The sequence below is a fragment of the Astatotilapia calliptera genome, chromosome 12, assembly GCF_964374335.1.
Source record: "Astatotilapia calliptera chromosome 12, fAstCal68.1, whole genome shotgun sequence".
Classification (NCBI taxonomy): domain Eukaryota; kingdom Metazoa; phylum Chordata; class Actinopteri; order Cichliformes; family Cichlidae; genus Astatotilapia; species Astatotilapia calliptera.
Window position 1 is genome coordinate 23,172,606 of NC_137433.1, and position 15,071 is coordinate 23,187,676.

Sequence of the window (15,071 nt, forward strand, 5' to 3'; positions counted from 1 at the left end):
TTTATGCTCACAGTCTTGCCCTCAGATCTTCCATCTTTCTTTCCTCCTCTGTCTCTCAGTGCTCAGTACTCAATTCATGTGCAGCTGCTAGTCATTTATTAGTCTTCCATCAGCTGTTTGCTAGCTGCTGTGTTTTGAGTTATATGTTACTGAGAGGATTTTTCTGTTTAATTAATGAACCATGGCTTTAAACTGTCCTCTTGTCTAGTAATTGACACTTAGTTATTAACATAATTTCGATCACCCAGTCTAAGATAACCCCCCCACATACATCAAGTTCTTTTTATTATGTTTCTACAGTAGATTTGTAATTGTGTATAAAGCTCATTTTATATATTAATATCAAATATCATATTTCCGAGTTCTACTGTCTGTCCTGTCTGTTGAAATTGTCCTCTCTTCCTCCCCTCACATCCAACCTGTCGACCAGATGGCCGCCCCTCCCTCAGCCTGTCTCTGTCAGAGGTTTCTTTCTGTTAAAAGCGAGTTTTTCCTTCCCACTGTCACCAAAGTGCTTGCTCATAGGTGTTCATGTGGTTGTTGGGGTTTTCTTTGTATTATTGTAGGGCCTTTACCTTACAATATCAAGTGCTTCGAGGAATCTGTTATTATGATTTGGTGTTATATAAATAGAAAAGAGTAATCCTCGGGTCTTGGTCAAACATGGATTAAGTTTTGGAAGTTTTGGATTTTGGAACTGCTCAAGATGTGTTTTAGTTTGCATAATTTGCTGCTCTAGGAAATTTCATCTCAAGCACACAATAATCAGTATACACATACAAAATATGGCAACTGAATAATTAAATAGAGCTGGTGATATCGAAGATTGCGTTAAGTCATTGTTGTTGTTGTTGTTGTTTGATAACAGCAATTTGATTACAATAATGGGCAATAATTTCTCTGCTCTAAATAAACAGATGAAAAGTGCAAACAACACAGTTGAAATGATGAGAGAACGCCTTTTTTGGTGTCAGACAAAGCTTTTAGTTCACTTTGAAAATATAGGCAATGAAATTAGAAAACTAATTACAAATGCTAGATATATGTATATATCTGTATAGATAGATACAGTATTATAGTACACAGTTTTAGTTAATCGCTTAGAAATCTATTGTAGGGTCTTTGAATTTACTGTGTGTGCACTGTTTATCTGTTTGTCTTTGGTAAAACCTATACTCTGTAAGCTGTTTACTTCTCTTTGTTTCCTGCTGTTTCAGCAGCACAGCTAGAAGCTTTGACCCCCATACTGCTTTTATTATCTGTTTTCTTTCTCCCTCTCTTCCCCACTGTCCCATCTCCTCACTTGCCGTTCTCCTTTCTTTTCTTTTCCTTTCTCTCTGCCTCATGCTGTTTTGTGCTCTACTCTAATTTCCACTGCCTGAAACTGGAGTGAGCAAAGTCAGATAAAAACCTGAGCTTGAGGAAACAGGGGAGAGAAGTAGGGGCTGAAGGAGAGATGTTGATGGAGGGTATCTTTAAGAGGACTGAAAAGGCCAACAGCTATCAGGGAGTCACACTGAGGAGAAAGACGATATGGATCCTGTTGTGCCTCCTGTCCACCTCTCTCTGCCTGTCTTCTCATATTTTAGCAGAAAATGTAAAGTCAGCTTAAGTGTTGAAACACAGAGAAATTTGATTCTGGGGATAGAATGAAATAGATAAACAAACACAGCAAATGTAAAACAACCAAAAGTTGTGTTAAAAAGCTCTGTGTGCCCTGTTTCATTTTACTGCTCGTATAAGTAGAGTAACAGAAATGCAGACATTAAGTGTGGAAAATCAGAGAAAAAACAAAACAAAAGGGTAATCAGTGATGATTTACTGTCTTGAAAGATTAAATATTGAGGACTGAATAATGGAGCAATGTTGAATTTTTAAAAAAAGTATGTTTATTGCAATTTTTGTGATTACATAAAGCTCAGTAATAGAAATCAAGCTTTTTTTTATATAACAAAGTTTAAAAAGATAAGTAAAATATGAATGCATGCTTAGTGATGCACTGATTTTACAATGGACTGCCTGCTTCCACAGTGTCTTCTGTCAGTGCAGAAGCTACTGTCGCCAGCTCCCTTATTCACCAGGGGTTGCCACAGTGGGTAGCTTCATGTGTTTGACTTGGCAGAGTTTTGATGCTAGATGCCCTTCCTGATGCAACCCCAAAGGGATTTGTGTGTCCTATAGAGACGCTGTCTGTTGCATGGGCTTGCATACATTTCCCAAGGTGAAATCTGTATATTTTTTAAATTTCAATAAAAAGTCCTTAGACGGTGTTGTAAACTTTACTTTCTGGATAAGTTGCAATTATGCAGAAAATTATTTATTTATATATATATAAAGCTAGCTAACTTGATACTGTTGGGCTTTCAGTCAAAGCCGCACATAAAAGAAACAAAAAGTTACCCCCCCCCCCCAAAAAAAAAAAAAAAAAAAAAACTCCTCCAGACAGGTGTTAATACAATCTCATTATTAGCAGTGACATTTGCTGAAACATGCTTACCATATCTCCATTTTAATTAATGTTGTGTAAGGTGCAGATCAGCATAATTTGTGCAGATCGCATATGTTATTGCGAAGGGCATTTCTCCAGTGTTTGCTTAAGCCATATGCGTACAACCACAGTATATCTCCATTAGCCTTGAAGTGTGCTAATGACATGTTGTGTACCAGGTTACTTACTTTGTCTCCATTAGCCAAAGTGTGAGTGGTTATTAGTCTGGTAGCAATGACCCGTGACTCCACATCTACACATGCACAAACACGCACACATACATTATTGGCACACAAAGTATTGGCTCTGGTGATTTGTGACCTCTTTCCCTCCATTGCTGCCATCTCACTTGTATTGATTTTTTTCTCGTCTTTGTCTCTCCCTCTTTCTGTTTCTCCTAATGTTTCTCCTTTCCTCTGTCTTTTTTGCCCTCTTTCTGGCTTCACTCCCATTTTTCTCTGTGGCCATTTGTTTAGTTCTTTTTTTAAATGTTGCTACAATGTCTGCAAATGTACAATATCTCTCCTTCTTGAATACAGAAAAGGTACATACCTGTGTCTATCTGTGCGTCTGTCTGTCTGTCACAAGAGAGAGAGAAAATGTGTGATTGATAATGCTTATCTGAGTGTTTTTGGTATAGTTCCCTTTAGGTTTTCTTTTGGTTCATTGCCTCTGTGGAACTCTGGAACTGCTAAAGGACTCAAATGTGCACACTCAGCAACATTTACATGCAGACAAGCATGCACAGACACATACATTGTAATCAGTCACTATCACAGTGGAAACCTTTGAGCGAGTATACCCATGCACTTGCATGTATGCGTACATGCACGCGGTCTACACATTTTGAGTGTTCAGTTGGTTACAGACCGCTGATTCTGTTCTGTCAGTGTCCTCCATGATTTTTCCCTCCAAAGAACTCTGTCAGGCCTTGTTCTCTTCCTTTCTCACCATGCTTCACAGCCTGTTGTGATCTCACTTTAAATACCCCCTTTGGCTCTTCCGTCTTCATCTTTTAAACCCCCCCTTCATCGTAATGCTTATTTAAAAACGTAACATTTAACCTAGCCCTCAGCATTTAAACTGTGCAATTTTGGTTTTTAATGCATAAATAATAATGATCTAATACATTAAATTATTAGCATAATATATAATATGTGTTCTACATAAGGCATAATCTATTTTGCATAATGTCTTATGTAGAACAACCTTCTTGAAAAGAGCTAATTTGCGACAAATGCTGGCCACACAAACATTTATATCTGCTCAGTTTTTTTTATTTTTTTATGATGATATCTAGTTCTGGTTAGAAGTTATTGTAATTCGAAATGAAAGTTGAACTAATGTCGGAGACATCAATCATAAAACTGGTATTTCAGCATTGTCGTTGGGACAACTTCCTGTGCGTTTCTTGGCTACTCTTTTGCTACAGATTTTGATTTGTCAGAGAATAACAATCACCATCTCCATATTAGGGATAATAATCATAACATCAATATAAGGAGGGACATTGCTGAAACTATTGGAATAGATCTGAGGAAATGTACAAAGAAGTGGAAACGGCAAGGTAAAAAAAGTCCTAGCGCTTTATTTATTTCTGCCATCTGTCACCACATAAAAAACCGCCAGTATGTGACGACAAGGTATGATGTTGGTATACCCATTGAGTTTCATCCTAGGTGCTGCAAAGATTTACCACAGATGTCTAAATCAGGTTTGAGTAACCCCAACTGTGAGATGACACTAAAGATTTAGACTCAATCATGCAATGTTTGTTCTACCTAGGTTCTATTTGTACGCTATAATATGATAAATTATTCCATGTTCCTTAATCATCTGTAGATAAAATAGACTTTTAACCATAATTAGCTTTAGCATCAAATATTCTTCTTTCCAACATTGGTCAAACAGCAGGTTTTGAAAGTACAGACTATGGTTAGGCAGCAGCAAACATAAAGTGTTTTTGTTGAAGCTGCAATATCTCAGTCCCTTTGGGGAACTTTTGTTTCACTTGCCGCGGCTGCACAGTGTCGATCAGAGTGTTGGGTCACTTTCCTGACAACTCACCTTGATATATGCGCACCACTCAGTGAGCTGCTCTCACAAAACGGGGCAAATATTTGCAAAATCAGGGACTCTGTCTGACTTCTTCAGATGTCTCTCTATGTGGAACTGATGAAATAATAATAGTGAGTGTTGACTTTTTCTGCAGCTTCCCCCCCCCCCCGCTATCCCTAAAGAACCATCTGGTTGACCTGTCACTGATCACACCATAAACAATTTGAGTGCTTTGCCCCTTTTTCCACCATCTCTTTCATGTTGTATACCTTTTGACCTCAAAATACCCCGTCTTTGTTTTATGTTTGCCATCTTTATTCCAGATCTTTATATCTTTTTTGAGCTTTTGTTCATTTAATCCTAATTGGTACAGTTTTCTTCTGCATTCGCTTTAGCTTCCTGTTGAAACACAGCGGGACACCGAGAGACACAGGTTAATGGAACAAAGTGAAACTGGATATAGGATATAGAAAGAAATGTGTTTAACAGGTATATACATTTTTGGCACATAAAAGACAAGTGAGGCAGTTTATTTCCAACGCAATATCAAAAACAGGTTTTAAAATTAACCATTTGTTTGATTGTATGGGTATTTTTACAATTTTAAAAACACAATTTCTAAAAACTTTAAGTGAAATTAATTGCCATAATGCCAAGAGCACAGCAATAATATTTTTGAGGACTACGTCAACATTTTACATTACCTCCATATATTGTTTGCATTTCATCTTACACATGGAGAAAGGTTTGAAGGGAGCTGAATTATAATACTCATGTATTATATTGGACCACTGCTGGCCATGAGTGCAGTAAAAGTGAGTTTACCCTCGTCTTAAATTTAGTAAAAGAAGCCAGAGGAGGTAGTTCATCAGCCCTTTTACTTATTGTGGTTTTAGCCATTGCTGTTATTTTATTATGATTAGGGCTGTGGTATATTTTATTGGGTGTAACAGTGACCACATGCAGCCATCAAGTGTGTGTGTGTGTGTGCGCGTGCGTGCGTGCGTGTGTGTGTGTGCACATGTGTGCAGTAGTGATTATGAAGCTGACCTTTGTATGCTGGTAGTACATTTATCATAGGAATACTGCAGACTTTAATATTGGGCTGACTAGCTGGAAAAAGAACAGAGCACAATGTGTTCCTATGGATCTGAAATCATCTAAATCCTACTGCAAGGGCAAGCAAAACATATTGCGAGATGACATGGCAAACATTCCCCTGGCCAAACTTTAAAAACAAGTGTGGGTGTTGTGATTATACATTTTTCAAATAACAGTAAAATCAGCCAGTTTTATGTTTCCGTTGTACTATGTAAACATTTATTTATTTATTGTTTTAGTTCTATAATAAGCAGTGTTGGGAAGGTTACTTTTAAAATGTATTCCATTACAGAATACAGAATACATGCCCCAAAATGTATTCTGTAACGTATTCCGTTACGTTACTCAATGACAGTAACGTATTCTGAATACTTTGGATTACTTAATATATTATCATGCTTTTTACAACAACGTGAATGTACTATTGCTGTGTGATTTATTACTATTACTGAAGGTCCGCAACTCCGAACTGTAGTAAAGGGACCTCTGACTAATACGGCGGGGTCCCTGTCGGCTCGTAGCCGAAAAATAGCTTTACTTTGTTGTGTGGGTCAACTTTTCTTGCGAGAGACAGAGAGAGGCGTTGAAAGGCTGCTCCAACGGAACTTATTGTTTTCGGAGGAAAACACGAACACGGTGTACAGTCGAGTCTTAATAGCGTACTTACAACTGGGCTCGTCAGGCACTCTTCTTGGCTGAAGTGGTTATTATTATATTTACATGCTTCCAGCTCCCGTTTTTCCTCGATGACAACTCGTACCTTTCCACTCCCCTTTTTCTCCCTCCTCGCGCTCACAGAACCATAACGTGTATGTGTTAGGAGTTCCGAAAGAGACTCAGGCGCAGGCCAGGGTTTCCTTTTAAGCGAAGAACAGTGCGTTTATTTACAGTGAACACAATCACCAAGTGGCTATGTACAATGTGCAGGGGAAACGGGTCCGGGTCGCCAGGGTCCGTGGGAAACAGGGTTAGGGGAAAAGGTGCTCCACACTTTCTGTACAAAAAGCTCCTCCTCAGTCACTCCTCTCAGAATCCGGTTCCAAAAACGATCTAAACACAAAAGGTCGGGTTAGCGGGATAATAACAAAGGGCTTTCAAGATACAGGCTGGCAGATACACAAGTTTGACTGACGCTGATAGTTCAACGATCCAGCGAAGACTAGTGCAGACTCGCCATCTAAGTAGTGCAGTAATCAGCTGGGATCAGCAGCCGGTGTGGTGACGAGCAGGTGTGTGGGCCAGCAGCGGGAGCCCGCAGTGAGCATCGCCGTGGCGAGAGAGAGAGAGTGAGAGAGAGGGCGAGAGAGCAAACAAACCACAAACATATTGCCCAATAGAGGATTGACCAGCACAGGGACCATGACAGTATGGCAGTCCATTCTCCCTGCAACACGGACTACACTGCCCATGATGCTACATTCTTTAGAGCTATGCTTGTAGCATTCTGCCTGTTAGCTTAGCACAACAACAACAACAACGAAAAGGCGCTCTCTCACCCAGGAAACACACAGTCGCAGAGAGAGAGAGAGAGCGTCGCCCTGTAACCATGGCAACCGTAACGCTGCCGCCTGGAACAACAGAACGTAGCTGTCAAACAAAACCCAAACAGTCCTGACCCGCGACAATATGAAACAGGAAAGTACCACATGTGTAATCCATTTATTTCAACAAAGTAACTGTATTCTGAATACCACCTGTTTAAGCGGTAACTGTAACGGAATACAGTTACTCATATTTTGTATTCTAAATACGTAACGGCGGTACATGTATTCCGTTACTCCCCAACACTGTGTATAAGATAAGGTAACCTTTATTAGGCCCACACGTGGGAAATTTGTTTTGTTACAGCAGAAAGTGGACAGTGAGGTTACAGCAATTACAAATTAGTTACAAAGTTACACAGATTAAGAAAAAAACACTGGAATAGGATAAGAGAATAAGAATGAGATACTGTACACAATAGAATACAGTTAAATAAAATATTATGTACAATAGAATAAAATACAATGCTGTCAGAAAAAAAGAATTGCACTCAGTGTTATTGAACAGAAAAAGAGAATGAGGATATTGGTCATAAATGTGGCACTATGACACAAAGTTAAAGCAAGAGGGTTCTCGGTTTGAATCCACCAGCTAGCTGGTACCTTTCTCTTCAGTTTCCATACTCAATGGCAGGGGTGTCCAAGTCCAGGCCTCAAGGGCTGGTGTCCTGCAGGTTTTAGATCACTATTTCATTCCCAGGCCTCTGGAGAACTTCAAGACAAGTTGAGGAGGTAATTTAGCCATTTAAATAAGCTGGGTTGGATCAAGGACACATCTAAAACCTGCAGGACACCAGCCCTTGACGCCTGTAGTTGCTCTATGGGTTCTCTGGCCTTTTCCCAGTTCAGTGATAATTACGTTAGATTAACTGGTGGTTCTCAATTGGCTTTAGGTGTAAATGAATGATTGTCTGTCCCTCTGTGTTAGCCCTGCAACAAACTGGTGACCTGTCCAGGCTTTGGCCCGTCTCTCATCTAATGACAGCTGGGGTATAGATGGATATTCATTTTACACTTTTAGCAGTGGATTTCTACAGATCACAAGCTTAAGGAAAAGCCTAATCATAGAGACAAAACGAAGAGTTATGACCTCGGTGATGATGAGTGTGTTATGCTGTTTTCCAGATCTTCTTTATTATGGACTTTTTTGAGGTGGGCGGGGGTATGAGTTTTTTGCGAAACTAATACATACAATATGTCTAAGCTGGACTTTAAGCATTACATCCTAAGTGCAGCAAGCAGAGATGAAATTATTTGCATGTGTCATGTCTCCATTAAGAAAAAAGAAGTTCTGGAGTGACAAAACACATTCATGCAGTATTGTACTTCCATTCCCCGGGTGACAAGTAAACTTAGTTATATGAATCGACGCTATACGACTAACAGAAATATTTTGGGGTTTGTGCAGTTTTGTGATTGATAGAAATGTTTGTGACAGTATCCACTTGTCTTGATGCTTTTCTTCCATTTTTCATCTACTTCTTTCCCTTCACCTCCCTCAGCTGACAGCAGTGGTTTTGTTGATGTGATGTTCTGTCATGCTACAGAGACCCAGAATCCCATGCTTGTCTCCTCATAACAGATTGATGTGAATTCTTTGAGCACAGTATTGAAACAAAGTAAGGCACTGAGTGATCTGGGACTTTTTAAGCCTCAGGTAGTTCCGTCAGATTTTGCCCAGCAACTCTTGCTTTGTGAGTTTTGCATTGTCAAACACTGGAAACAACCAGGGCTGTCTCAACAGCACAACTCTGGACCTAGTGACGTCTGTCTTTATCTTATATATCCATGTGATGTACTATAAACCTTGAAAATCCGTTTTCATGCAGAATGTCACCGGTAAAAACTTGTGAACAGCTGCATAATCGTCATGTCAAAAACATTGCATACTTAGGCCACAGCTGTTCTTCCTGCATAGCCTAAAGCCATTATTTAAGAGATACATTCATTCAAATCAATAACTTCTGTTTTCGGCTTTGAAACCATAATTTTCTAATATATTTCAATCAGAGGGTTGATGTTTGAAATGTGTAAAACCATAGATTGTTGATAAAATTTGCATCTAGGACTCATAACTTTGAGCAAATGTATTACATATCCAAACTGACAGAATGAGCAAACATCCCTCCGGGGCTAGAGGTAGATACTGAGGTGGTAGATGGGTTCAAACATCAGGCAGATGAACTGAATATTTTGCAGCTTAATATACAACAAAATCAAACCAGAAATGTTTGGTAGAAGGCACGAGGAATATAATGCAGTGCAACTTGAGTTGTCTGTCTGAACTAGCCTGCAGGCTTTGTTTTATTTAGATAGATTTCATGTGATTTCTTTGCATGACTTTCAGAGCAAACCCTATCTCACGAAAGTCAGATTATTGATTTTGAAAGTGAGAATTAGTTAGCATTAGCACGATGAAGACTTCATCTCTTCAGTTTTGACCTTTAGTCTTTACTACATTAACAAGGATTAAGTGCAGTGGCGGTCCTAACCTGTTTGGCGCCCTGGGCGCCCAACTCCCAGCAAATGGGCGATAGAAAACCGATCGGTGCCTATGCCATTCCCAATATGCGCTGGCATGATGTCGGGGCAGCAGGAGTACAAGCATTTTTTTTTTTTTTTTTTTTTGGCCGATGCCCGTGATGCCGCCCTGGGCAACCGCCCGTGTCGCCCGTATCAGAAACCGCTACTGATTAAGTGGTGTATTTTCTTCAACATATTTTCATAGGAACAGCCATGTTTTTAATCTACTGTGAAGTTCTTAGCCCTTCACAGCGTGGTTTTTCACTGTATATGACCTGTTCCTAGTTTGTTTTGCTTTTTTGTCTGTTTTCTTTGTTGTTTCCTACCTTGTAAAACACATTGTTATCCTTCACTGCTGATCCCTGCCTCTTATCTAGCAGTTTAGGTGTTCTAGTAACTTTGCACTGAACCATAATTAACTGAAGTTTATAACTGAGAGTTCTGCACTTATGCTTCAGAGTATAGAGATGGTTAATTAGCTAGCCACTGCACAACCATTTAAAAATTTAATAATACATCTCTGGAAACTTTAAAATTCTTTTTTTCTGTTGGGTTGCTTTTTTATTAGCTGCAAGCTACAAGTTCAAAAAACTTTGAGGTTTAAAACCTTCAGCCTTCTGCTTGGAGAAAATATCTTATTATCCAGTGTTAGTCAGCTGCAGCTTCTCAGTCAGAATATCTGAGGTGCGCCAGCGTCCCACACGCTTTAGTTTTATTCTCCAAGCAGTAAAGGCAGGAGAGAGACCAATATTTGTAGTTTACAGAAACAGTTGTGAGTGTGCTCTCTTTTTTTTTTCTTCTTTCGTGCTGCCACCCCCCCCCCCCCCCCCCTTCCGCCAGTTTGCCATTACCTTATTTTATGGTGGAAAGTGCACATTTAATTCTGAGTGTTAAATTTTTCCCTGTTTTGTTTTACAAATTCTTAGCGTTCCTGCACACGTGTCTCAGTGTATCCCAGTGCAGCCACTGGCTTTGCTTGAAACGCTCCACTAATTGAATAATATTTAGCTTCTAATGATTTTTGATATTCAACCTAATAAGTCATGTACACAGTGTTGCAAAAGCTTTAAATATGTATATGTTTCCCATTTATTTGTCTTCATCAGAAGCCTGCTTCCACCCTCTCATTGAGTCACCAAAGCCCGTGGTGTCTTTCATGTACCATCCCATATGCTTCTTTGCATATGCTGAGTCCCTTTTTCACATCTAGCTGTCTGACTCTTTTGAACAATTCCCTTTAATTGCTCATTACTTTGGCAGTAGCATTCTCACTGGTCTCCACCTTCTTCCTATCGTTCTTGCCCTTCTTGTGCTCACACTTTTGTCTTTTTTTTTGTCTCATTGCTATTGCTTGCCCACTCGTTGTCTCAGCTTTAGTCCTGGTTTCCTTGCCTGTTATAATTGTCTCTTTAGCTGCCGTTTTTTTTGCCTCTGTTGCAGTGCTCCTTTGCTCTCTCATTTCATGCTGTGAAGCCATATCAATCTCCTTTGTTTGCATGTTTTCTCAAACATCAGTATGCACAACAGTTTTACAAGCTTTGCTCTTTACAGTGCTCTTCCCATCAATGGCTTTTAGCCCCTTTTTTGCCTCCTATTAGATTTTTATTTTTGGACTTACTCTACACTTTTCTCCCTGTGCCATCAGTCAATTTGAATTTCTGTATTATCTAAGGTCCCTGTTTACTTTCCACACACTCCATCTTATTGAGGTTTATTTATTTATTTCTAACTGAAAAGCCATACCGATCTTCCAGCTATCTTACTTGAAAGCTTATGTTGCCTTTCTTACACTTTGCCCTTATGGGTTACTTATTAATTCTCCCACCAGCCATTAATGGCCTTAAGTTTGCCTCAGTCTCGTTCACTGTATTTCACTTTGTTTCCTCTTAGTCCCCTTTGCCTCAGTCCTGGCTTTGCTGCTATAACTGTCTCTCTTATGGCAAGAACTTGCCGAGAGTCTTCATAAGTAATAGGCCCAAGTCAGATTTGTGGAGCCCCGTAGAGACGGTTTCTGGGGTCTCTGTAACTCAACTGAACCTGAAATAAACTGCCAAGATCTCTTCTCATGGCATTTTGCCCATCTACTCCCCAATCCCCACGTACTCCTACTTGAATACATTTTTATCTCTGTTCCCTCCCTCTTTCCTTTTCACATTTTATCGACCTCTTCCACCTCTTAACCTGTCATCCTCCTCTCCCTGCAACTCTGTCATGTTGCTCTTCATTACATCTACCTGTCTACCATTTCTCTCATTGCCCTCTCCCCTTCCTTTCCAGTCTGTAACCTAAAGTTTTTACTTTAATTAATCGCTTCTTGATAGTTCTGTTTATTTTCTCTCGAATATTACTTTCCTTGGTCACAGAGTTTCTCAATTTTCTGTATCCTGTATGTAGATTTTTTTTAAATGTAGATTTTCTGCGTCTCATCGTGAGTTTTTCCCTTAGACTTCATTTCCTTTTTTCTCTTTCAGTACCCCTCTATCTGTGCTCCCTTGTAGTGCTATCAGTAGGGTGCAGCTACTCAAATCTTACACTTATTCTTTACATAGGAGCTGCTTTCAAAACTCCAGAGAAAAGAGGGAATTGGGGGTGGACTGAGATAAAGAGTAAAAGCGCAAAGGAACAATCTCACAAATGTGATATTAAATCCAGAGTGGATCTACTCTGTAAAGTGACCTGGCTTTGTAAACACCAGCAGCTACTGAATGATTATCCTCAACTTTAATTTACTAGCTGAGATATTTATTATGGATTGCTCTTACTTTTTCTTTTTAAGCTAACATGTAAGCCATATCAGGCAAATAGAAGCTTATTTAAGTTTCACATTTTCTGGAGAATCAGCACGTGAGTAAGACAAGTAAATAAAAAAAATAACTTATTTATGACTTACCATTTGTTAGCGCTTGCATTTTTGCTCGATTCTTATTCCCAGTTGAAATTGTAAACAATACAATGGTGTTTTTCCCTTTTGCTGCAGGTCTGGTGGTGAGAGAAGCCAGCATAGAAATAACACGGCAGCAAGTGGAGGAGCTGTTTGGCCCTGAAGATTACTGGTGTCAGTGCGTGGCCTGGAGCTCTGCTGGAACCACCAAAAGCCGCAAGGCACATGTCCGGATTGCATGTGAGTTAGCTACTCTAAGCATCCATACAAGATATAAAAGTTGGAAAATACTGCTTATGGGAGTGGATTGTCCACATTTAATATTTAAAGTTTTCTATCTGATAAACAAAACAAAACATTTTCTCTTATCTCAGTAAAAATGTGTATGTTTGCAATCTTGTGCACACAGATACACTAAACAGTTATCATGGGTTGATTCAGTCTCATGAAAGCCTTTTGTAAAACACAGTAGTCTAAAACTGAAAGCAAACAGGGAAAACTGATTACCTTATTCAATGCAAATAGAGGCATCACAACTGACTTAACCCCCTGGTGTGTGTAGTTTATTATTACTCTGTAGTAATATGAACACAAGTGCAGGGATGTTATACCGCCTATTTTTCTTTTACAAATAAAAACGCAAAAAAAACCCATCCAAGTAGTCTAGATTTTTTCTTTATCATCTCATCACTTGCACCAGTGATTTTATGCTGCACATACCTGCTGTGGATTTCCACAGAACAGCAGGACACGATAAAGTGAGTTTGTTACCTTGCTTTGAAGTTTAGGTGTGCAGTCGGCTGTATTACTTTATGCAATATTTGTAACGGATGAAAAGAATCGTCTTGTTTCATGCATGTGATTTTACTAAAAGCACATTACAGTTGGTTACATTTTAAGCAGGAAAAACTGGAGAGTCAGATTTTTTTTTTAAACCGAATTAACTAAAAAAAAACCTTTGAAGAAAATGTACCCACCGTATATAATGCAGTGTAACTTTTCTAAGCAGAGAGTTAGCTCTATAACTTTGGTCGACCATCAGTAGCTTCCTGTTATGGTCTGGTGAAGAATTTAATAAGACAACTGGGAGTCTGACTATAAGGTCACCAAAAGAACACAGCACAGATTAGACCCGGCCAGACTTCATATCATTCTAACAGACAGTACTACTATGTAATACTGCATACACAGTTAACACATGGGGAAAACATTTCAGGAGTCCCCCAGCAACAGCTCAGGGAAAGGAAAAAAGCTAAATCCTGTCACGAGTGATGGTCATTTGACAGCTGTACAACATCTGAGGAGCAAGGGAATTGAGATGTTTGATAAAAAAAAATAATCTAAAACAGTGGTTCTTAACCTTGTTGGAGGTACCGAACCCCACCAGTTTCATATGCGCATTCACCGAACCCCTCTTTAGTGAAATTTTTTTTTTTTTTTTTCAAATTCAAGACATAGATATGTTTTTTTACTGGTGCACAAAATGAGCCGTACATGAACATCACCTTGTTCAAAGAACAAAACCAACACAATGCATGAACTTACAACAAATTACATACCTGCAAATCAGTGTGACTTCTGCTGTTGCCTTTGAGAGACCAGTTCAGATATGCGTGGCTTCACATTGGCAAGTGCCAGTCTCATGTCATTTTCACAGAAAAGTCTGTTCCTTTCTTCGTTTTTATGTCCAGCATCGTCGAAAAGGATTGCTCGCAAAGATATGTTGTAACAAATGGTATAAAAAAATCCAGGGCTTTCTTAGCAATAATTGGATACTCGTCCATTTGTTGACACCAAAACGTTGAGAGTGTTGTTGTTCTGAAGAGTTGCTGTTGAACCTGGCTCTGCTGAATTTCAATGATTTCGTCAAGGTATTCATCATTGACATCTGCTGTCTCAACAGCAAACGTGAACGGCTGTCTCACCCATGCTGGATATGACTCTCTTGTAGGGAAATATCTGTCGAGAGACTTTGCAAGCTCATCTAAGTGCGTTGCAATTGTTTGCTTCAGTTCCGTGGATACAGAAACATCTCCGATTCCAGACACATCTTCGACCTTACTTACACAGTTGTCCAGAAGGGGGAAGTTTGCAAAGTTGTTGTTCTCTGTTCGTCGTTTCCATAACGTTAGCTTTTTTTGAAAAGCCTTCAGGTGTTCTTCCGCTTCTATGATATTGACTCCACCACCCTGCATCTGCTGATTGAGATGATTGAGAGCTGCGAATATATCAGCCATGTACGCTAAAATGAGAATGAACTCAGGATTTTTGAAGCAATCTGCATGACAGTGTTGGTGCTCGTGCAAAAACAGGGCTAATTCCACACACATGGCAAAAACACGATTCAGCACCTGTCCCCGGGATAACCACCGAACATTAGAATGGTACAGAAGTACCTCGAATTCAGAGCCCATTTCTTTACACAGCTCACTGAAGATGCGGTGCCTCAGAGCACTATTTCGCACATAGTTCACACATT

At 39.5% G+C, this 15,071-nt stretch overlaps 1 protein-coding gene and 1 long non-coding RNA gene across 3 annotated transcripts in view; one reads left to right on the forward strand and one right to left on the reverse strand.

The window, feature by feature from the left end:
* unc5ca (unc-5 netrin receptor Ca) overlaps positions 1-15,071 on the forward strand; it is a 180,015-nt gene that overhangs the window by 89,311 nt on the left and 75,633 nt on the right. For both annotated transcript variants that reach the window (XM_026187526.2, XM_026187527.2), the window contains exon 3: positions 12,689-12,832. In XM_026187526.2, the coding sequence (XP_026043311.1) occupies positions 12,689-12,832 (144 nt within the window). The remainder of the gene's footprint in view (positions 1-12,688; positions 12,833-15,071) is intronic.
* Positions 6,501-6,880, reverse strand: LOC113033573 (uncharacterized). The gene is made up of 2 exons (XR_003274043.2): positions 6,780-6,880; positions 6,501-6,697 (listed from the first exon to the last, which is right to left on the reverse strand). It is a non-coding gene; the product is annotated as an uncharacterized LOC113033573 (long non-coding RNA).